The sequence below is a fragment of the Camelina sativa genome, chromosome 12 (genome assembly GCF_030686135.1).
Source record: "Camelina sativa cultivar CO46 ecotype springtype chromosome 12, ASM3068613v1".
NCBI classification, from domain to species: Eukaryota; Viridiplantae; Streptophyta; class Magnoliopsida; order Brassicales; family Brassicaceae; genus Camelina; species Camelina sativa.
This window is the reverse complement of record NC_141891.1, coordinates 34,526,454-34,550,814: the sequence shown is the minus strand read 5'-3', so window position 1 is coordinate 34,550,814 and position 24,361 is coordinate 34,526,454. Positions and strand designations below refer to the sequence as shown.

The following is a 24,361-nucleotide window of genomic DNA, read 5'->3' as shown; positions in this document are numbered from 1 at the left end:
TGGTATGTTATTTAACTACGAGATAACCAGCGGCGTAATTTTCAGTATTTTTATTTTATTTTACATTTGTTTAGTATTATAATCTAATTTCAATTTGTACTATTTTAGACTAAAAAGGGGTTTCATGAATTGGTTGGTGTTGGTTGTTGTTTATTGTATATCCAATAACATTTAATTATGTAAAAAGTGATTATTATAAATTAGTAATTGTAATTTTATAATAATCAAATTTTACATAATTAAAATGTTATTGTAATCTGCTTAAGTAAGATATAATATTGATATAATGCATATAATATTTTGATATGAAAATTACTTGGTATACTTGACCCTTACTTGCAAGTAATGAAATTAGCCGACTTATTACTTGAATTTTCAAGCCGAGAACTAGGCGGGTAACGAGTTAATATGCTCAGGCCTACTCTCATGAAGTCCAAATGTCTTTTGTACATTCTGTTTTAGTCTATGTGATTATCGTATCCATCTTTGACAAAGCTATATGAGAATCTGAATTGATATTGTTTCTTTGGTTAATGTTGGATTTCTATTGTTGCGATCCTTCCCATTGTTGCTGCTCCTTTCCACGTTTTCTTTTAGTTTTGCATAAGAGAATCTAATAGAATTGATGGAACCAATATTAGTAAGTAACATAGATCAAGTAACCGCTGTATGAAATTATCTAACATAGATCTAGTTTTCTACATGTCAAATTTGTATTAAATGATAGGTACCTGGATAAACATGAGCAGTGGCTATAATTGCAGCTAAGTCGAAATTGATACCCTTCATTTGAGGATACTTGGAAGTAACAAGGTTCAGTATTGTGCCAAAACCCTCCTCCAGTATCAACTAAAGTAGTTACATTTTTGAATCCTTTGTAAACTTCTAAAATCTTTTTCATGATCATGGTAGAAGATTCTGACATTGCCTGGTTAAACATACCAGCGAATTGTTCGTCCATCCTAATGTACTCGTAGAGTCCCATGCCATGGGCAGAACTGAATGCATCTTTTTCTTCTTGTATCACATCCTTTAGATGTATCCTGTAACATTAATTCTTCAACTGTTCATTGAAAAGTACGTGCATATATTACCTTTATCGCATAGTAGAATAACAACCGTACGCTGCGGGATATATTTTTTTATTTTTTCTAATGGTTGATATCTTTTTTACGGTTTCAGTTTGATTTTGAGCATGAGGAGGATATCCAGGAGATCTTGAAGATGGAGCCTTTCCATTTTGATCACTGGATGCTGTCTTTGGTAAGATGGAAGCCGGTGGTCGACCAACGCTATCCTCACTTTATCAAGTTTTGGGTTCGAGTTATGGGAGTTCCTTTGCATTTTTGGGCTGATGAAACTTTCCGCTGTATTGGTTCTGATCTGGGAGATGTAGAGGAGGTGGATCTGGATAATGGCCGAGTTAAGGTATTGTTGGATGGTTTCAAACCCTTGTCGTTTGATGCTTCAGTAGAGTTCCATAGTGGAGAGGAGACGACTGTTATTCTGAGGTACGAAAGGCTATATGGTTTTTGTCGGCGGTGCAATAGTCTCTGTCATGAGACGTCGCGGTGTCCTCTCCTTGGTGACAATGGGAAGCAGAAGGTGGATGTCCGGTTGGAACCTCGACCAGATGATAAGTTACAGAGCTATAAGGGTGCTACAACTCAAGGTCTCAATCCTGGTTTGGGGGGAGGTTTGAGTGGTGAGGGTTCAGGGGTATCTCATCAAGGGTCTTTTGCTGGTAATGGCCGTGGGTCAGGTTCTCAGGCTACCAATTTTCGCTACAAACAGGGATATGGTCACAAGGGAAAGAATGGCAAAAGGGGTCATCAGGCTGAGGAACGTTTGGTGAAGCAGCATAGGAGCTCAGTTGAGGCACCTAAAAGTTCAAGCCTTCAGTTGGCTGTGTCTGGTAGTGGTTTAGATCAACTCAAAACCAGTGAGGTTGGGCATCAGTTTTCGGATAATGAACAAAAGATGTTGGATGCGTTTTTGGGCTCTACCTTGGAAGACTTAGTGGTCTCGGATGGTCAACTTGTGGATGGAGTGTCAGTTCCTGCAGGGGTTTCTGATATGAGGGTTCGCAAAAATTTATTCCCAGGGACAGTGGTGGCAAGTGATTCTGATATAATCAATATGGAGCTGATGCAGCAGGAGGTGACTTTTACGGAGGTTTTGGGTGACTTCCTGGCTCAAGATTTCCCTCCTAAGGAGGGTCAATCGCTAGCTTTTCTGGGCGCAATCCCGGAGGAGAGGGGTACTGAAACAGAGGTATCCCCACAGGGGGAAGCAGAGGCAGAGGGGGAAGAAGAAGCAGAGGGAACGGAGGACTTTCTGGTAGAGGAGGAGGCTAATGTTGAGGATCTCTCTGATCAGGGGCTTGCGGAGGATATTTCCAAGGACACACTCCCAAGTGATGAGACTGGTGGTACGTTTCCACCACCGCGGTCTAAAGTGGTCAAGGGTAAGGGGTTTCTTCAAGGGGTGAGTACCAAGAAGCGGAACATGGTCACTATGGCGTCGCCTCGTAAGAAGGTTGTTACTAAGGGTGCAGGTCTGATGGGTAAGGTGGGTTCTTCTCACCAGGGAGGGAAGCCTCCGAGTAATGCGGCTGCCTAATGCAAGTTATAAGCAAGTGTGGGCAAGGGTGTGGGTTCTCCTCCCATGTTACAAGGAGAGGGTCTTATATTTGGCAGCAGTCTTTGTTTTTTTTTACCTTAGGTTCTTTCGCTTTGCACAATTTTCTGCTTTTGAAAAATTTACCATCGGTTGTTCTGTATGGTTTTCGTTGTTGTTTGCTTCTTTTTCCCTTCGTTGGTTATGATTATCTGGGTTTGGATAATTGTGGTTGTATTCATTTTGTTCGTGTCTTAATAAACCTTTGCCACGGTCTCCTTTACGTCTTGTGTCTCTTTTTCTATGATTTTTCATCTTTTGGTGGTGTAATTTTGGTTACGGGTTTCCTATTTACAAGTAACGTGGTCGAGTTTTCAAGATTTGCAATAAACCCTTCATGTTTGCCCTTAATTTGGTTTAATGAATTACTGTTATACAAGCCTCGGTATTGGGATAATTATGGGATGCGTTGTAATTTTAGTTTGAGGTTTTGGTGTGTTACAAGATATGGGCCCTTATTGGGCTTTTTTCTTTGTCTCATGACAGTTTTGTTTCTTGGGCCTTTTATGGATAAATTAGTCTCGAGTATATGGTTATTTTTACCTTCCGTGGGTTTTAATCTTCTCCAATCCTCTCGTCCTATTTCCGCTGTTATTTTTACTCTTGTTTCTTTTCATATTACTTTGGGTTTTTCTGTTTTGCACTTTTGTGACATGCTTGGTACAACGTTTTATTTCTGGTTCTTGTCTTGGTATCCTTATCCAGAGGGTGGGAGAAGGAAACCTTGGGGTTTCTCATACCCATTTTGTGAAAAGTTTTTATGAATATAATAAGTTGGAATTGTCAAGGCCTGGGTAACAAGGCCACTATTGGACATCTCAGGGATTTATGGTCTAACCATCGGCCTGATTTTTTATTCCTTATGGAGACAAAACAATCATATTTTGTTGTTGAGAAATTTGTAGGACACTTTGGGTATAAGAATTTAAAAACAATTGAACCTATTGGGTGTAGTGGGGGTCTGGCCCTTTTTTATAATCAAGCTGATTTTCAGGTAAACGTTTTATTTGAGTCTAATCGGTTAATTGATATTGAAGCGGTTTTCAAAGGACGGATAATATACTTAACATTTATTTATGGTGATCCAGTCCCTAAGAACCGCGATTTGGTTTGGGAACGTCTAGTACGAATTAGTACTACTCGTTCCTCTCCATGGTTTGTGGTTGGAGATTTTAATGAGCTGAGAGGGAATCATGAGAAGCGTGGGGGGAAGTTACGTCCTCCTTCCTCCTTCCTCTCTTTTAATGGTATGATCCAGGACTGTGGTTTTTTGGAATTCCCCTATCTTGGGGACTGCCTGTCTTGGAGGGGCTGGCGGGATAAAAAACCTATTCGCTGTCGTTTGGATAGAGCTTTAGGGAATGAGGATTGGCATGATTTGTTCCCAGATACTGTGACTGAATATTTGCCGATGATAGCATCCGATCATAAGCCACTCTTGGTTAATATCGGTGCCAAGCGGCCACGGGGAAAGCGGGCTTTTATTTTTGACCGGCGCTGGATTGGTAAGTCAGGGTTGATGGATGCGATTAATTCGGGCTGGGAGGGGGCTTCGGACCCGGGACCAGATTCTTTCGTGAAAAAAATTGGAAATTGCAGACGGGCAATCTCCCAGTGGCGCAAGGCACAAGTTCCTTTTGGCAGGGAAACAATTGAGGATTTGAAACGACAATTAGAGGTCGCTCTGGAGGATGATACTATTCCTCCTGCTGTTATCTCAGATTTACAAAATAGGTTGCGCCAAGCTTATGGGGATGAGGAAATTCATTGGTATCAGAAGAGTCGGAATAAGTGGATGCGATTGGGAGATCACAATACAAAATATTTTCATGCCCAAACAAAGCAAAGACGGGCTCGCAATCGGATTACTGGCTTGTTTTCTAAAGACAATGTCTGGTCAACTGAGGATGGGGATATTTGCCACACAGCGGTATCATATTTTGAGGAATTGTTTACCTCAACAAATCCGGACAACTTTGAAGAGATTTTAAGGGAGATAATTCCGGTAATTACCGATGAGGAGAATGAGCGGCTTATAAGTCCGGTAACAGAGGCCGAGGTAAAGTCAGCTTTGTTTATGATGCATCCGGATAAAGCCCCAGGCCCGGACGGGATGACTGCTCTATTTTTCCAGAAAGCTTGGGGAATAGTGAAAAGGGACGTAGTGGCTTTAGTTAATAGGTTTTTTGTGGAGGGGTTTTTTGAAAAGGATCTGAATCGTACTCATCTTTGTCTTATTCCAAAGGTGGCCAAGCCTACTAGGATGGCAGAATTGCGTCCGATTAGTCTATGTAATGTGGGATATAAAATAATCTCGAAAATACTATGTCAGCGGCTTAAGAGGGTTTTACCTGGTCTTATCTCTAAGACCCAATCGGCCTTTGTTCCCGGCCGGTTGATCTCAGATAATATACTTATTGCACAAGAGATGTTTCACGGTTTACGTACTAACCCGTCTTGTAAGACGAAATTTATGGCCATAAAAACAGATATGAGTAAGGCTTATGATAGGGTTGAGTGGGATTTTGTGGCAGCTTTGTTACGAAAAACGGGGTTCGCAGAGACATGGGTGTCCTGGATAATGTTTTGTGTCACTTCGGTTGAGTATAGAGTTCTCCTAAATGGCCAGCCAAATGGTTTGATTATTCCACAGAGAGGTTTACGACAGGGAGACCCTTTATCTCCTTATCTATTAATTCTATGTACAGAAGTTTTAATTGCAAATATACGAAAGGCAGAAAGGGACAAGCTTATTACCGGGATCAAAGTAGCGAATAAATGCCCGCCAATTACGCATTTGTTGTTCGCGGATGATAGCCTGTTCTTTTGTAAGGCAGACAGAGAACAATGTCGGGTTATTCTAGATATCCTAAAGCAGTATGAATCCGCTTCGGGTCAACAGATTAATTTTGCAAAGTCATCGGTACAGTTTGGTCATAAAATTGATGACACAACGAAGTCGGAATTATAGGATGTCCTTGGGATCACCACTTTGGGTGGTATGGGGTCATATCTTGGTTTACCTGAAAGCTTGGGTGGGGCCAAAACCAAAGTTTTCTCTTTTGTTCGTGAACGGCTTCAGAGTCGCACGAATAGTTGGATGGCAAATTTGCTCTCGAAAGGGGGGAAAGAAGTAATGATTAAATCTATAGCTACTGCTGTGCCTACCTTCGTGATGTCTTGTTTTCGGATCCCTAAAACAATCACATCCAAACTTACTAGTGCGGTGGCGAATTTTTGGTGGAGTTCTAATGGACAGTCAGGGGGCATGCATTGGCTTGCTTGGGAAAAATTATGTGTTAGTAAGCAGCTAGGGGGTCTTGGATTTAGGAATGTGGATGATTTTAATACAGCCTTGCTGGCTAAACAGCTTTGGCGACTAATTGATGCTCCGGATTCCCTGTTTGCCAGGGTTTTTAAAAGTAGATACTATAGGAATACACATCCGTTGGATCCAATTAGGTCTTACTCCCCATCGTATGGGTGGAGGAGTATCTGTTCCGCTCGCTCTCTGGTTAACAAAGGACTTATTAAACGGGTTGGCTTCGGGGACACCATTTCCATATGGTCTGATCCTTGGGTGCCAGCTCAATTCCCGAGACCAGCTTTAAGTAGGGGCCCGGTAAAGGACCTCTCCCTTCAAATGATTCATTTAATTGATCGTCAGACTAACTCTTGGCGGATGGACATGCTCTATGAGCATTTTGATCCAGATGATGTGGCTTTGATCCAGGCTATACCTTTAGGTCGTAATCAGAGGGCTGACCTTTTCGGTTGGCATTTTACGAAAACAGGGCGGTATACAGTCAAATCGGGCTATCACACAGCACGATTTGATGAAAAGCGGTTTTTTAAGCCCTGTGGTTCTGGGCCGGAAATTACCCCCCTCCTAGCTAGCGTTTGGAGGGTCCGTTGCCCCCCTAAAATTCAACATTTTATGTGGCAAGTCCTAACTGGATGCATTTCGGTTTCGGCTAACCTAGGACGTCGAGGTATTGCATGTGACATTAGATGTATTCGTTGTGGAGCGGATGAGGAGACAATAAATCATGCAATTTTTGTCTGCCCTCCTGCTCGTCAGGTATGGGCTTTGGCCCATGTCCCGGTGGGCCCACTCTCCTTTCCGACGGAATCGGTGTATGCAAATGTGGACCACTTCTTAGGGCAGCAAAATCCAGGGGCAAATATTGTGGCATTTCCTTGGCTTATGTGGTATATTTGGAAAGCCCGGAATGCACGAGTTTTTGAAAATATTGTGGAGAAACCGGAGGATATTGTTAGGATTGCAGAAGGAGAAGCTACAGGGTGGCAGAAGGCACAAGTGGAGGAGGATATCGGTATCTCTGTTTCTTTCCCTGTAGGGTTATCGGTTCCGGCGGCCACGACCTCACTTCCAACTGTGTTCTCGGGTTACCGCTGCTTTATAGATGGTTCCTGGAAAGCAGGAGACCAATTTGCAGGCGCTGGATGGTGCAGTACCTCACTACAGGCGGCGTCACCGCTGATGGGCGCTAGGAGTTTTCGTCGAAGTCTATCTCCATTACATGCCGAAGTTGAAGCTCTCCTGTGGGCGATGCGGTGCATGATTGGCCATGATTTCCGGGACGTGGCTTTCTATACGGACTGTGCAGATCTGGTGAAGATGGTGTCTTCTCCTTCTGACTGGCCAGCTTTCTCGACGTACTTGGACGACATCACGATGGATAGGGAAGAATTTTCTTCTTTCTCTTTATCTTATATTTCAAGAAAAGCTAATGTAAGTGCGGACTCCTTGGCACGCCAAGCGCGTACCTCTCCGCATCATGTTCTGTTTGTAAACAATTTTCCTTCCCATTGGCTCGTTTGAGCTGATCTTTTGTAGCCAAAAAAAAAAAAAAGTGTCTAGCAAACCGATTTAAAAATTAAACTAAACTTTTGCATATGTTATTAAGCAATTATATGACCAAATTTTGTTTTTTTAAGAACACTTTAGATCCTTCAATATAATTAAACTTAAATTTGTTGAATTCGATTTGCTTGCACTTAGGAATTTTTTTTTGTGAAAACCTAAGTAATTCATTTCTACATCTAAATATTATTTTTTGGTTATTCATCTAGTGTAATTTGTTGAGACTTTGGTAGTCTGTTCATCTGCATGATTTTTTTTTCTTTTCAATGCATTAAGAAAAAAAGATCTTAAAAAAATAATTTTCATAAATTTTGAAGAAATGAAAAAATAAATGCTAGCAATGTTCTAGTAATTTATATCATAACACACAAATTCTCGATTATGATAAGGGCTTTTATGATATTGAAAATCAGAGTAAAGAATTTTGAGAAATAGAAATTTACTGTCATGTTCCAGTTTTGGTAAATTCTTAAACCATGCTACCAATATTTTTATACATCATATCATATCACTACAAACACACAAAATTTATCAATCATGATTTCGACTAAAACCCTTGGTTTATATAACTTTTTAAGTTTCAAAAGAAATAGTTTTATAAATCCAAAGAACATAGAGATTGAAAACGACGAGATTGCATTGATAATCGTATGGGAGAGACTAAATTTATCATCGATTTCATTTTCGCCTTTTCTTTTCTTTTGTTAGTATTCGAAAAATAAAAGTGAAATAATAAGAAAAAACTAAGAAATAATTATTCAAATGTTATCCAAAAGTTGGTTTATTACTCATATCTATAAATCTTCTAACTATTACTCAAATGTTTAGTGCTTTGGGTGTAATTATAATTTAACTCTTGGATTTAGTTTCTCGATTTTGAGTAAAAAAAAAAAAAATACACATCAGCAAACTAAAATACACATCAGATATAATTTAACACGTCACTAACACTACAAGAAAACAACCACAAACCAACGGTCATATCTGTCTTTAACCCGTCGGGAACGACCTTAACCGATGGTTTATAGATGGCATCAGTCCGTCGGTTCTAGAGCGTCGGGAAAATTAAATCTGTCGGAAATCCGTCAGCAGCTCCAACAGACTCCAACAGATTTCCGACGGCATATTGTTCCGACGGATTACCAACGACATTTGATCCCGACGAAATGGCGACATATATTGCCGTTGAGATATGGCTGTCGAGAACCCGTCAGAATAATAAGCGACGGCCATTGATGACTTCCCAACAGATAATACCAAGGGGAAACTGACTATTTCCCAAGAAATATATTTTGTTATTCTCGACGGATTCCCGACGGCAATATTCTCGATTGATTTCCGACAACATTTACCGATGGTTTCCCGACAATTAAACCAATGCATTGCTCTGTTTTTCTCTGTTTTTTACCGACGGAATCCCAACGGATGGTTAATTTAAAATTGAATTTTTAAAAAATTTTTGATCTACTTTCAAAATATTACTGATTGTTTTTCTTTTGACAACTAATTAGGTAATAATATTTAAATTCATAAATTTGAAATCCAAAATACAATATACACAAATCATCCAAAAAGCAAATGCAATATACACAAATCAAGAAGAAAAAGAAAATGGTGAATAAAACCTTAATATTGTGAAAATAGGATCATGAACTTGAATTTAAAGGGAACTTTGATTGCATCTCTGCCATGAATGACGCAAGCTCCTCATCTCTAAGCTTGTTCCTCTCATTCTCTTTTTCCATCATCTTCTCAAGAGCTTCAATACGGTCATCTTTCTCTTGGAGGGCTCGAACAAGGTCAAGATCACGATCATATATTGGTGATGAAGATGATAAACAAGTACGGAGTCTCTTTGCAACTTTTCCTAATCCAAAGATTCGACCCTTGGTTTGTTGAGTTTCCTGAACTGTAGAACAATTAGAACAAAATGTATAAGAAGAATCATAAGCAAAAAAATAACTTGAATCAAAAAGTACAAACCTCAAGAATGAATTGGTTAATCATGTCGACTGGGATTGGTGTTGGTAAGCCATTTCCATCGACTGAAGGTTGGGATAGCCTAAACTCCTCCATCCTCTTACGAGAATTGTCAATCACTTCCTTAGCTAAGGAGTCTTGAATTTGATTGGTCTTCTTGTTGGTGTGGGTGTCTTCCATCAACGTTAAGTGATCAGGAGCCACACCATCTCTTTTAGTCTTTAAAACAGATTCTAGTTTTAATCTTCAATGAAGTTAAGTTTTGAAATGTGAGATAAAATGTTCAAAACTTACAAGTTGTTTTCCACGGGTATAGAAGCTTGTTGACCCGGCGTTGTGTGTTGCTCGCCCTTTGCCACCTCTGTTGCTATTCCGGTTCTTAGATTTCCCGATAGAAGTTTCCTTTGTCTTGGGATGTGCCCATACTCTTGCAAACCTTCGAACACCTTCTCATTTATTCCCTTTGGAGTTTCTCCTTTCTTCCACTTTTGCTTCCACTCAAATAAAGTGTTGGAATATTGAGTGGCTGCCTCTTTGTCAAACTCTCGACGAACTCTAGATGTCAATTGTGGCTCCCAGTTAAAATCTTGCTACAAGATTAACATGTATGTTAAAATTAAATTTGCCACTAAAAAGAAAATAAATCTTGAAATCATGTTACATTACCGCAAACTGCTTCAACCAAAGGTCACGGTCATCACTTGGCATTGGTGAGTATGTTTCATAAGGTTCTTTGAGGAGTCCATACATCATCCGATTTAGAGATTTGCTAACGCCATTTCCAGATGCCTCAAACCTACAAAAGTTTGATATAAAATCAAACTGAAAATACAAATAAGAAATCATAACTATATAAAAAGTTAGAGATTTACCAGGTAGAATCTCCGATGTAGTTAGGATGGAGTTTTGGGATAAGTTCTCGTCCTGGTTGAGAAACAGAATCCTCTATGTTCATTAGGATAGGAGGTGAGGGTAGGTGATCCCGAGACTCGTGTGGAGGGGGTTTGAGTCTCAGCCGCAGAACCACTGGGTTCTTCTCGGTTTTGGGTGTAGTGGTTTCGACGAGTTCGATATGCTTCATAGTCCCTTTGAAAAAAAAAAGAAATATTACAATTATACAAAAATCCAAAAACCGAATAAAAGATCAACTGAATACCCAAATAAATCGAAACAAATATATCCAATTATGCAAGTTAGATGCATAACCATCAGGGAACTTCACACTGTGGGCAATCCAGTTGAAAAAAGCCTCATTTGAAGCCGCATTTAACCAATATATCGGAACTGGGCATCTCCCGTTTGCCATTATCTCAAGCTCAGGCCTAGAGCAAATATATGGAAAGTCTAATCTAGACTTCAAATTGTCCTTTGTCTTCCCTGGAATGTTTAGGACGATGTTCATGAGGTTGTCAAATACGTTCTTCTCAGTGTGCATGACATTAATATTATGCTTTAACAAAAGGTCTTTCCAATATGGTAAATAAAAAAGAATGCTCTGTTTATGCCAATTGTGATTTACACCAGCACCGTCAACAGGATCATGTCCATTACCACCGACGACAGGTGTCCTTGCTGCTCCAAAGTCTCTAAACTGAGTCAACATAGTCTCACCATCTATAACAGGAGGTGGCTCATCGTACACTTTCTTATTCTTCTTAAACAAATTCCTTGAACGACGATAAGGGTGATTAGGTGGTAGAAATCTTTGGTGACAATCAAACCAACATGTCTTGCGTCTGTGACTCAATTGGAATGCATTTGTGTTATCTTGACAATACGGACATGATAATAGTCCATGAGTGGTCCATCCAGATAACATACCATATGCTGGAAAATCGCTTATGGTCCACATTAATGCCGCTCGCATCTGAAAATTTTGATGAGTTGATACATCATATGCTTCAACACCGTGCTCCCATAACATTTGAACCTCATAAATCAATGGCTGGAGGAAGATATCAAGTGACCTCTTTGGATGCTCTGGACCGCACTACAAGAAAAACGTACATTGTTAGCTCGGAAAATATGCTATGATATGTAATACATAGCGATTTCATAAATGCTATGATATCGGCAGCTATGGTAGATACCCCATCTACGATAGCGTTATTTTTCTGAGCTATAATAAGTTCCTATACAATAGCGTTAGTTAAATGTTTTAATTTAGTGTTTTCGTAGCAATATCTGGATGCCGTAATTTATTTTTTCATAACAATTTATAAAAAATTTCAATTTTTTCTAACAACTCAAATTGGGTGCTATGATATATCATTGTACAATAGCAAATATTTTTTGCCGTAATTTATGTTTTCATAACTCTTTTTCGTGTTATATTACCTTATTACATAACTAAGTTTATTCGCTATGATGTATATTATAACGTCTTTTTTTTTTTGCTATTATAGTTGCATATAACATTTTTCTCATGCGATTATATAGATGACTTAGTGCTATCATTTAAAACAGAACATACTATCATATGTAATATATATAATCTGAAATTTCCCGAAAAAGATACCATTTATATAACATCTCAAAAGCATTGTGAATAACATCCCAAACACAATTCCAAAACATTCTAAATCACAATACCAAACACAATTCCAAATCCAAAATGCACAACATAAAACATTCCAAATTCGAAATACATAAGACTAGTCTTAAACTAGCTGGACCAAAGTTGCTTCATCCCTGCAATAATGGACATTGTCTTATATCAGTGTTGCACATGAAATACTAAAAGCACAAGGATCACAGTAAATAATACTTACAAAAAGCACAAGCATCAGTTTACAACAGTCAATAGATGACCAACTGATCAATTGGCCATGCGATAGATGAACCAAGTGCATCTCTCATATACTCAATCTCATCTGATGGCCTCCAAACCGCTGCGTCATCTACCTTGACTATATATATCCAAACTCGCACAGCGTTAGGACCCAACCGAACACAGTGTACCTTTTGCTCTGGATCAGTTGAATGCACCCAACCTTCAGCAACAACCCGCTTCCTTCCGCTAATATCCATTAACTTACACTTCTGATTTTCCTTGATAGCTCCATTTTTTCGCTGACAATTTGACAATATTAACCAATTACTAAAGGAAGGAGACATAACCATAATCTACTTCTCAGAACATATAAATATAAGTTACCGGAGATCTTTGAAGAGGTGACTGTGCAGCTACTTGAGTTTCCATTGCATTAGATTTTTGAACTGTTCTTGGAGACTTCTCGCATGATGCTGAGGTTTGTGTCTTATGCGATTTAGATGCAGACTTTTGAGTAGGAGATAACTGACCTGTTTCATCTAGGTTGTTTTCAAAGACAACTTTGGTGACAGGCAATGCTACAAAAGACAGTAAACAGTCCTTTATGTATGTCACATCTATAGTAGGCCTCCAAATAAATGTGTTGGGTTCGTGTACCACATCAACAAAAAATTTGACACCCTTTGGTCCGAGTTGAAGTCCATTCACTAAAGCTTTCTGATCTTGTGTGTTTCAACGGCCTTCAGCAACAACTACATCATCGTCAGACAGATCAAGTAGTTTGCATTTGTTCGAAGAATTGGTTCTTGTGCCCTGTAAAAAACATCAATAAATCACTTCAGTATTCTAGATGATCTATAATATGTATGAACTGTTTAATACTTAAACAAGATAGAAACTTTACAAGTGGTGTCATATCTTCTTCGTGGTCCCCCTGTTCTAGACTAACACACTTCGTGGCAGGCCATGCAATCATGTGCCCAACAGATTCTTCAATCGTGAACATTTCAGTAGCAGGTCTCCAAAGGAATGCTTCGGGTACAGTGGCAGTGTCAACCAATACTTTATAATCTAAAGGACCTAAACGAATCCCATTCACAACATCATCTGGATCCGTCGATATAATACGTCCCTCAGCAACATTCGCAGCATCACCAGCCCAGTCAATCAAAATACACTTTGGTTGTGTTTTCTTGTTCACACTCTATGCAAATTTAGATTATTAAAAACAAAAATAGAGTGTATAGTTATAAAGAAATCAATATAGTGGATTATTAATCACTTACCCTTGTAGCTGAGTTTTCACCAACTTCAGCTTCTTGTCTCTATAAAATGCAAGAAAAATATGAAACAAAGTTTACATCATTATCAATCAGCTTATTGTACAAATAGAATAGTGCATTACCTGGTTCTTCAGATTGAAAATTTCATTTTGTAGTTCAGTAACCTTGTGCTTGAGCTTAATTTGATTCTCTTCCATTTCAACGATAGACTTGTGCTTAACTTGGAAACAAGCTAATTTGGTCTTACTCATATTTCTGCCCATTGCCCTCAATCGACCGGGATATCTGGTCCTAACAGTTGGGTTAGTGTATCTTGTCCTACATTTGTTGCAACTGATGGATGATCAGCATTAACAAGTTCTGCTGCCTTTTCCTGCACATGTAGTCATTTACATGTGTAAACAGTATAATTTAAATATAAATTAACGAGTTAATCTAAAAACCTAATTAACAAGCATACTAAATTATAACTTACAATTTTTTCAGCTGCATTTGTATTCACGGGTGTCCCATCCTTTCTAGTACGCGATTTCACCCACACCTTTACTCTTGACACTTCAGAATGATCTGAACTTTCTTGTTTCTAAACAAATAAACAATATATCATTCAAAATATTTTTTAAGTGCTGAGAATTAACAACGTAATTGCATTAACCTTACCAATTCTTCAGCTAGTCTAATCATTCCTTTGCGACTACAAGTGTGTGGTATCTGTTTGCGTCTCCTTTCCTTATAGCTATCGCTTATGACCTAACACATGATTGTAGATATGTCATATTAGATCCAAAACAAACATAAAATTAACTAACTTAATTAAAAAATAATACCTTAAACTCATTGCTAGTTTTGTTTTTCACAAATTTACGCCAACAAGTTGGATTAACATTCTTGGGTCGCATATTCATCCGTTGTTGGTTAGTGTGAGCCTCCCTTATTTTCTTAACCAGACGTGATTTTGATGACCTCCACAAACCTCCCATCTGTTTAAGCACGACAGTCTTTTGGTAATCTTCATCTAATTCAAACCTTACCTGTAATCAATCACATTGAAAGAATAAATATCTAAACCAGCTATTAAGTAAGTAGATGTCAAAGTACAGAAAAATTTACCTGGACCGATTTCCAAAGCACTGTCTTGACATCCTCAGTAATTTTTGACCATTTTTCAACTTTCACAGGAACGTGTTCTCGTACCAATGGACCCAGATACGATGACAACTTAACAGACCCAGGACCGTAATTTTCTCCCATGAAAGTGAAGTCTACATGTACTCTGCTATTTGGATCCTTGGCGATGTCTTTCATCCTTGTTGGTCCTCGCTTTCTCTTAAGTGTAGCCTGCTCTCCTAAAGGCTGCTCTTCTAAAGGCGGTTCTTGTACAGGTTGCTCTTCTTCAGCCTGCTCTTCTTCAGTCTGCTCTTCTTCAGCCTGCTCTCCTAAAGGCTGCTCTCCTAAAGGCTGCTCTCCTAAAGGCTGCTCTCCTGTAGGCTGCTCAGTTTGTGGAGGCAATGTACACACGAATTCTGGCTCATCAGAGTTCTTTTTCTTTTTTTTGTTCCCTACATTCTTCTTCGGTCGTCCCATGTCAATTCACCTGAAAATAAACAATTACCATGTCATTAATTAATAACCAGTCATGAGACATAGCAAACAATTACCAAGCAGTCATCAGACATAACAAACAAACACAACTACAAATGAAACAATTATGAAGCACTCATCAGACATAGCAAATAAACAATTAGAAGAATGTAAATGACTAACAAACTCCATTTCAGACATATATGCCTTCACAATCATTTCGGGCATTTTCAGTTTCATCCATGTGAACATCCATGTCCACATTTGACGGTAATGGTCCAATGTCTCCAATCCCATCATCCAAATCTTTCTTATATCTTCTTGAAGGACCTCGCATAACAACATGCCAACTTGATTCTGCATCTTCCCGTAAGTAAAACACCTGCTTTGCTTGCGAGGCTAATATATATGGATCTCTTAAAAAGGAGACTTGACTATGATTCAAATTAACTAATGTGAAACCATCTTCTACCTTAACTCCATTACCCAACACTGCCCATTGACACCGGAAAAGAGGAACATAAAAAACATTATAATCTAACAGTATGATATCTATCACTCTGCCATAGTAGGATACCAAATCAACCACTTGTGAAGTGTCTTTCGCACTAGCCCTACAGACTGACGTCGCCTCATAATAAACCCCACTATTCTGATTTTTCCTATCAACTAATCTTGTATGAAACCGTTGATCATTCACTATGTAACCCGTATATGACCGTGCAGTGCTACGTGGACCATAAGCCAACCATTTTAGAACTTCTCCATGGCAGTCTGAATCAAGTGGTATCTACAACAAATAAAACAAAATAAAAAGTCAGACTTGATAAACTTAATCAAGTGGTATCAAACATAAACATTAAATAATAACCGAAAATAGTAGAATTGATGAAACTTGCCTGTAGTTTTAACCAAGATGCAAAATTCTCAGTGTGCGTAGCCCATAATCACGTCGACATCTTTCATTTGTGTCTTGTAGATACTGAAGATGCTCACTTGTAGAAAATTAATAATAATAAGTTTCATGAGAGACTGCAAATGTAATTGTAAATGATAAGCGGAAAAAAAAATATGCTTACTCGATATAAGGTTCAACCACATCCATATTTTGGATGACAGCAAGATGAGCTATTTTGTTATCCATTTCTGAAGAGTTATGGAAGTTCCAGCGGATATAGGACGACCCTCTAGAATAGAACTATTATCATAGTCAGTGTTTCTATATAACTTTTCCTGTACGTTTGTAGACTTCTTTAAGAATTCACTACAAAACTGAATGCATTCTTCGGCTAGATAACACTCAGCAATACACCCCTCTGGTCTCGCAGTATTTCTCACAAAGTCTTTTAGAACTTTCATGTACCTGTGAAATGTTAAAGACTTATAGGTTAGAAATGAACAAAATGAACATATTAACAGTAACAAAAAAGAGACAATTTATACCTCTCAAAAGGGTACATCCATCTAAAATGGACTGGTCCACCTAGCCTAGCTTCCCTTCCTAGATGAACCGTCAAGTGCACCATGATATTGAAGAAACTTGGTGGAAAAAATCTTTCAAACATGCATATCGTTTCAACAACCTCAACTTCCATTACCAAAATCTGCTCTCTATCAATTACTCGCTGACACAAGTGGTTGTAGAATGCACATAAGCGTACAATTGCTAGCCTAGGAACTTTTGGCAACAAACCTTTAAGTGCAATCGGAAGGAGTTGCTGCATTAACACGTGATAGTCGTGTGATTTCAGACCTGTTACTTTGCAGTCGTCTAAAGATACGCCTCTCGCTATGTTTGAACAGTATCCATCTGGTCCGATGAAATCAACAAGACGACTACATAATATTTTTTTCTCTTTCTTTGATAAAGACCAAGGAGCTGCAGGTAGATATGTTCTTTTCCCTTGAATCCTAGGGTGCAAATCCTTCCTAATACCAAGATTCTCCAAATCTTTACGGGCATTTAGACCATCCTTTGATTTCCCACAATGTAACAAAGTAGAGAGAATACTTGCAGCCACATTCCTTTCTACATGCATAACATCTAAGTTATGCCTCACAGGAAGATCCTAAGAAATAAACAGAACAAATACAATAAATAACTATAAGTTTACACAAAGTGTAAATGAAAATAACTATAAAATATGAAAATAAAATTATACCTCCCAATACGGTAACTTGAAAAATATATACCTTTTCTTCCATCTTGATAACTCTCCCTCATCTACATTTACATCATTTTCTATATCCTCTTCTGACTCACTAGATAACTCCTCTTTATCAGACTCCATACTAGTACACTCAGTCTTTTTCCTCTTGCGCGCAGATCGTTTCCAATTTCCAAAGTCATTTTTGAAATTTTTCAGGTTTTGAGAAATTTCTTGCCCAGAAAATATCCTTCCTTTTCTCCCCTGTTCAGTTTTTCCATCAAACCACGACTTCTTTAATCTGAAACTATGCTTTGGTGGCAGTCTCTTTCGATGGCACATATAGACATGTTTTCGGCTGAACTTCAACCACAAACTGTCTGTATTTTTTCCACATAATGGACAGGCCATCTGACCCTTTACTTTGCAGCCTGCAAGATTCCCATAAGCCGGAAAGTCACTAATCGTCCAAAGCAGCATTGCCTTCAGATTAAAAGTTGATTTACTGAATGCATCATATGTTGTCTCTCCATTGTTCCAGAGATGGTTAAGATCCTCTATGAGCGGCTCTAAGTATACATCAATGCTATTACCAGGCTGTTGTGGTCCATGTATCAACAATGTAAGCATGATATTCTCCTTCTTCATGCATAGGTTAGGTGGCAAATTGTAGTTTACTAGCAAAACAGGCCAGCAACTGTAGTTATTGTTCTTCATATTGAATGGATTAAATCCATCTGTGGAAAGACCAAGCCGCACATTCCTTTCTTCAGCTGCAAAGGAAGGATATTTGGCATTCATCTGATCCCATGTTACTGAATCCACAGGGTGGCGGAGTTTACCATCGTTGCTCTTGTTAGTCTGATGCCACCTTAAGTCCTTAGCCATCTTTTCGGACCTAAACATTCTCTTCAGCCATGGGATTATGGGAAAGTAGCGTAACACTTTCTGTGGAACACCTTTCTTTACTTCACCGGTAACCATGTTCATCTTCCATCTAGAAGCCTTGCATTTAGGACAATTATCGAGCTTCTTGTACTTCTTTCTAAATAAGCAGCAATCATTAACACATGCATGAATCTTCTGGTAGCCCATATCAAATGACTTAAGAAATTTCTTCACCTCATATAGTGATGTGTGTAGCACATTGTCCTCTGGTAACATTTCCGGCAATGTCTCCAGAAGATCATTGAAACTCTTGTCAGACCAACCATTCTGTGTCTTAAGTCTGAATAGGGACACAATTGCCGAGAGTTTACTGTGATTAACACAACTTGGATATAAGGGTGTTACAGCATCTGCAAGCTTTGCAAGAAACTCATCTTCTTTCTTGTCCTCACACTCTGCAATCTCACCGAGTTCAGCATTTCTAACAAAGTCATCATCCATGAACTCAGCAGCTTGATATAACCCATATATCTCATCATTAAACTGACTGGCATTATTGTCACCTTCAACCCCAGACTATAACTCTCCATGATGATACCAATCTGACCGCCACTTATAAGCCTCATCTACCCCTTGTAACAAGATGGTCAACTACAACACTGGCTGAGTGACGATCAATGTCACGACAGTCAATGCAAGGACATATAATCATATCACCATCTCCCAAAGCAGCAGCCACAACTCGTACAAAATTTGAAGCCCCTCTCTCGTAAGCTGGATCAGCTCTTCATTGCATAATTGAAGAGAAAAAAAAAAGGTAAACTCTCTAAACCCCTACTTAAGCTAGCCTAACCTGAATAATTTATGCAATGATATACCTGCAAAGATGCACCCAATCCTTGTCCACCATTATATGATCTAACCTTACTACATAAACAACATATACGATTTATTGACAGAATCTTAGACATGAATCACAATGACACACACATATATCGCATATATTAAATCAATAGCAATCACAAACACAAAACAATATTTAGACAACTATATCGCATATATTAAATCAATAGCAATCACAAACAGTATTTAGAAACAACCAAACAGAAAGAAAAAAAACAAAACAATATACTTAGCAAGATTGTTCAATACACATAAGAGACAGAAAGAAAGAAGCAACTAACCTGTCCTGTAAATGGAGATAAATAAACTCTTGTTCAGTTCCAAGATATACACTTAGCAACACTTGCAAAACATAATTAGAGAAAGAGTATAAGTTTCAAATCGGATACATAACTGTGTATGTCGGAGAATGGAAGAGACTAATCTATTGCATGTCGAAGAATAACTGTATATTGTTCCAATTTCATAACTGTGAATCAATTTCATAACTAATCGGATAGTAATTGAAAAAATCTAGAAGAAATCAATTGAAAAAATCTATTGCATGTCCAAAAATCAAAACTTATATAAAACAATAAAATGAGGAAGAAAACAACCTTCGAGTGGAGCTCAAATCCAGAAGTTAACTCCGGCGGTTCTTCAGAGGGTGGTGACGGCGACGGCGATTGGCGAACCAATTGGTATGTGTAAGAGATTTACGGGTAACTGGGAGAGAGACTCAAACAAACCAAAAGAACGGCAATGGCGGTGCTTAATTGAGTCCTGCGGTGCTTCAGAAGCGGCAACGACGAGGAATTGCCTCTCGAGATTTTAGGGTTTCGAGAGAAAAGGGGTGAAGTGAAGGAGAGAGAGTGCGATAAGTGAAGCTAAGTGTTTAGTATTTTTTTTTTTTTGTAAAATTTGCTAAGTGTTTGGCGGAATAAGTGATTTTAGTTTCCGCTTCTTAAAAACACTATTATAGCGTTTATACAATGCTATCATATGGTAACAAAATTATAAACTACACTTCGATAGCAGTTTTGAAATTCGTGCTATTACGAGGTGCTATCAATGTATATAATTTTTGTAGTGCCGGGAACAAGAATTGAGAGGAACAAAAACTCTCGACGCATGCACAACGATGGTGGTAGATTGTAAGGTGTTACGATTACCGGCCACAATGAATATTGCCTTCCGTGCTTCCCAAATGGGTTGAAACCATCTGTACAGAGTCCTAAGTAAACATTTCGTCGCTCAAACGCAAAATCCGGATACACTGACTGAAAATGTCTCCATGCTTCTGCTTCTGAGGGATGTGTGATCTTTCCTTCTTCTCTTCTATGCTCTGCATGCCATCTCATTGGCTCAGCTGTACGTTCAGATTGGTATAACCTCTTTAACATGTCTGCTAAGGGTAAATACCACATTCTTTTATAAGGAACGGGAACCCTGGCACTTGTTTCTTGAAACCGTGGTTTGCGGCACCATTTACATCTTCTACGGTTTTCGTCTTGTCTCCAGTATATCATGCAATTGTCGATGCACACATCCATTACCTGATACGACAACCCAAGACCAGCAACCAGTTTTTGAACCTCGTAGTATGAAGCTGGTGAAATATTATCTTCAGGCAAAACGTCTTTCACAAAATCTGCTATCGCATCCACACAGTCCTCCGCTAAATTGTAGTCTGTCTTAATCGTCATCAATCTACTTGCAGATGATAAAGGAGAATGACCCTCTCTACATCCTGGGTATAGCGGTTGTGATATGATCACATGATCGGTCATGCGTCTGGGACGCTCGAGCCGGACCCAGACACCTCTCGGACACGCGTATCACCCGTCGGACAACTTGGAGCCGGCAATCCTAGGATCATTCCCAGTGCAACCACTCGGACCAAGAGCTCATACAAGACTCCAAAATCAAGCACCGCGTTCAAGCGTTCATCTAAGAAGACCAAGAATCGATTCGGCCAAGGCAACCATCAGCTAGGTTGTCCGGCCTTCGTCTTTACCCAAGGACAAAGGCGCCAAAGACGTTAAAATCATGAATTGTACTCTTTTCCTACTTCGGGTTTGTCCCAACGGGTTTACCGAAGGGGTTTTAATGAGGCAACGAGTTCTGACGCACAACGCCGCGTTTTGAAGCCAATGACGTGGTTCCCGTGTCCAGCCTAAGGACGTGGCCTTTTTTTTTTTATCTTTTTCCTTAAGCTTTGCGTTTTGGACTTATCTAGATCCTTCCTCTCTGAACGTTGGGATAGTGTGACGTGTGTGGCCTTGTTTAAACCACAAAGAGGGACGACGTATTCACCGTCTGTGGAGACGGGTCAAGGGCAAACGTGTGTGGACCATAGCTAGTCCGCATGTCCTAGGCTCCCTCTAAACCCTCACACTATTTAAACCCTTCTCTTACTTTGAAAAACTCAGACTTGAAGATTGAATTAAATTCACAAAGAGGGAATCTTTGTTTCTTGTCTTGCCTCTGTCCTTAGCCCAAGTCCGGGACTTGGCTACTGAGAAACCCTAGCCGATCTCGAACCGGGTTCGACATCGACTAGTTCGACCATATCACGAGCCGAGCCATCTCTCGTGTGTCGTCGCATCATCCCACCCATCTATCCGTTGCGTCCGTCGTCCATCCGTATGCTGCGTCCCATCGACCATTTCCTCGAGAATCGATCGGTTCGAGTTTCTTACCAAGACGTCCTCCCATCCGACCATCTTTCCCGGAGTTTGCCGAGTCAAGTTATTTCATCGGCAAATCTCATCCGCTTTCGTCCAACACGTCCGGAGATCGCCAAGTCGAGTTTCTCATCGGTCGATCCACCTTCGATTCCATCGTCACCCAACCGCTCGAGTTCATTGTTCCATCGTATCGCAACTTCTTACAACCATCATCGATCCGTCTCGTATCCTCTCGGTCATGTCCGTGTTCCTCGAGTCAACTCGATCGATCCGCATCGATCCGCATCGACCCGTCCGAGTGACCAGATCGAGTCCTCTCGAGCAACTTCCTTTTCCCTCATTCGTTTGCTCCCATCTTTCATTTCCACCGCTCATTTCCTCCTTGAAGACGAACCATCGAGCCTTGTCCAAGGAAAACCGCTTCTAGTTCGACTTGGCCGAAGACGTTTGGATCTGTCCGATCCGCATCGCGTCCGGCGATCACATCAGGTTGTTTTGCTGCATCTAACATTCCAAAAAACCTTTGGGCTTCTAAATTAGGTTCCTCTATCCTATCTCCATCACCACTAGTCGACTGCATAGTTTCCCTATATGCATCATTCACCATCTGAAAAGTACCTACACTAAAATCTATATCCGTTCTCTGTTCTTCTAAACTAGTAGCAATATTTGGTTCGCTAGTACTAGCATAATCCGACCGTTCTCCATGAAGAAACCAAATCTTATAACCAGTCATAAACCCATTGCAATACAAGTGATTCCACACTAAATCAATCCTAATATTATGAGAATTTCGGCAAAGAGAACATGGACATTTCAACTTACGTGTTTTCTTAGCTTCCGGTTGCTGACAAGCCAATTCCATGAACTCGCCTACGCCTCTTGCATACTCATCTCTTAGTAAGTTTGATTCTGGATCCATCATTGGTTCATCCATCCACGATCTAAAATAAGAAGACATTTTTTCTCGTTTTTTATTTGGAGAGTAAGAAAAATATAGTAAGAACAAGTTTATTTTGAGAATGAGTCCCGATACTTATTTATAGAAATCATGTCCGTTGGGAATCCGTCGGTATGCCGTCGAAACATGGTCGGCCATTCTTGTCGTTCAAACGACTAAAACAACGGTTACAAAATGGTAACAAAAGACCGATGGATCACCGACAATTTTCAAACAACTATAATAACGGTAACAAATGACCAATGAAATACCGACGAAGTTCTGACCAAATAGTCAGACAGACTTAATCTGTCAGTGTTCCGTCGGGATTTGGTCCAGAATTCCCAACGGAACAAATCCCGTCGGTAATTCCTGACGGATTACCAACAGATTACAACGGTTCTATTCTCGTCGTAAATCAGTCGAGAATCCATGCCGACGGGATACGGTCCGTCAGAAATTCCGTCGAAAATCGCATTGTTTTCTTATAGTGTAAGCAGTTTTTTTTAGAACGACAGTTGTTTTTTCTTGTTTATATCAAAGAGAGGGAAAGTGAATAGTTTTAACTGTTCACAAACCGCGAAAAAAAAATCGAAACTCTCGTCGTCTCTCGTCGTTGGGGATACTCTGTCATTGTCCACTCTCTTGCCGTCATCTCTCTCCGTCTTCGCTCGCTCTCTCTCTCTTCGTCTTCACACTCTCTTTCTTCGTCGTCGCTCTCTCTTTCTTCATCGTTGCTCTCTCTCTCTTTGTCTTGTTCATCTTCGTTTAAACGTTCCGGTATGTGTCGAGTGTTTAGTTTCGAGTTTTCCAGCTGAATGTGGGTTTTTATCGATGATTTATGGCTGATTGTCGCTGTCATTAATGACGGGTGATTTGTTAGATCTATTCGATTCGATGGATGAGTTACTTTTTGTTTTATGTTGCGGATCAGTTATTTTAGGGTTTACGGCTGATTTGTTAGATCTATTCGATTTGATGGCTGATTTCCTGTTTGTTTTATTTTGCAGCTGAGTTACGGCTGAGTTTTGTATTGGTGACTGAGATATTTTGTGCTTTAGATATGAGTTATGTATTTGTGGCTGAGTTATGTTATGTTTTGTGTATGAGTTTGTTTTATGTTATCGCTGATTTATTTTATCATTTACTTATGAATTATATTATTTATCAGATCTCGATGGTGACTATTTCTGAAGAACAAGCAAGGGATTACCCCCCAAGACTATACGCTGAAAGAAACTCTAATCTAGAGTTTAGAGATATTAATACCAATTTCAGGATAGGAGAATTCACTGTGATCAGGGAATCAATAGGACATGATGGCGTGGGATGAAACGAAGAAAGTACCTATTGGAATAATCTCTAAGCTAGTTGATAGCCAATTCGTCTGGTCCGGTAAGATAGTACATAAGAAGGAGCTTTGGTTTATCGTCGGCGGTCAACCTATGAGGTTTGAGTTGAATGAATTAGCTCATGTCACGGGGTTAAGCATAGATCCAATGCCTACTGAACGGTTTGAACTTGAAGAGGAACACAACGAGTTCTTCAGACTTTTGAAAGTGCATGGTGGGGAAGGTCCATCATTAAATGAACTCAGGGAAGCATTAAAAGTGTGCCGGCAATGGGTTAA

The 24,361-nt window shown here is 39.5% G+C and overlaps 3 protein-coding genes and 2 pseudogenes across 3 annotated transcripts; 1 reads left to right on the top strand and 4 right to left on the bottom strand.

Moving 5' to 3' along the window:
• Positions 1-1,326: 1,326 nt before the first annotated feature.
• Positions 1,327-2,622, top strand: LOC109127175 (uncharacterized). The gene has a single exon (XM_087477276.1). The coding sequence runs from the start codon at positions 1,327-1,329 to the stop codon at positions 2,620-2,622; it is 1,296 nt and encodes a 431-aa protein (XP_087333402.1).
• Positions 2,623-12,346: 9,724 nt separating this feature from the next.
• LOC147933058 (uncharacterized) lies at positions 12,347-12,592 on the bottom strand. Its single transcript, XM_087479481.1, has one exon. It carries the CDS (start codon positions 12,575-12,577, stop codon positions 12,347-12,349), a length of 231 nt encoding a protein of 76 aa, XP_087335607.1. The 5' UTR covers positions 12,578-12,592.
• Positions 12,593-13,487: 895 nt separating this feature from the next.
• LOC147933057 (uncharacterized) lies at positions 13,488-14,854 on the bottom strand (annotated as a pseudogene).
• Positions 14,855-15,377: 523 nt separating this feature from the next.
• LOC147933056 (uncharacterized) lies at positions 15,378-19,154 on the bottom strand (annotated as a pseudogene).
• A 1,002-nt stretch (positions 19,155-20,156) lies between these two features.
• LOC147933055 (uncharacterized) lies at positions 20,157-22,752 on the bottom strand. Its single transcript, XM_087477275.1, has 2 exons — positions 22,286-22,752; positions 20,157-20,868 (listed from the first exon to the last, which is right to left on the bottom strand). The coding sequence occupies exons 1-2, from the start codon at positions 22,750-22,752 to the stop codon at positions 20,157-20,159; spliced, it is 1,179 nt and encodes a 392-aa protein (XP_087333401.1).
• Positions 22,753-24,361: the final 1,609 nt, after the last annotated feature.

Bases quoted from the DNA above. Each gene is read 5' to 3' on its own strand.
- LOC147933055 (XM_087477275.1), bottom strand. From the start codon at position 22,752: ATGTCTTCTTATTTTAGATCGTGGATGGATGAACCAATGATGGATCCA. The intron at 20,869-22,285 runs ACAACCTGATGT...TGTGATCATATC, and splicing joins GGAATGTTAGATGCAGCAAA to ACAACCGCTATACCCAGGAT.
- LOC147933058 (XM_087479481.1), bottom strand. From the start codon at position 12,577: ATGGATATTAGCGGAAGGAAGCGGGTTGTTGCTGAAGGTTGGGTGCAT.
- LOC109127175 (XM_087477276.1), top strand. From the start codon at position 1,327: ATGGGAGTTCCTTTGCATTTTTGGGCTGATGAAACTTTCCGCTGTATT.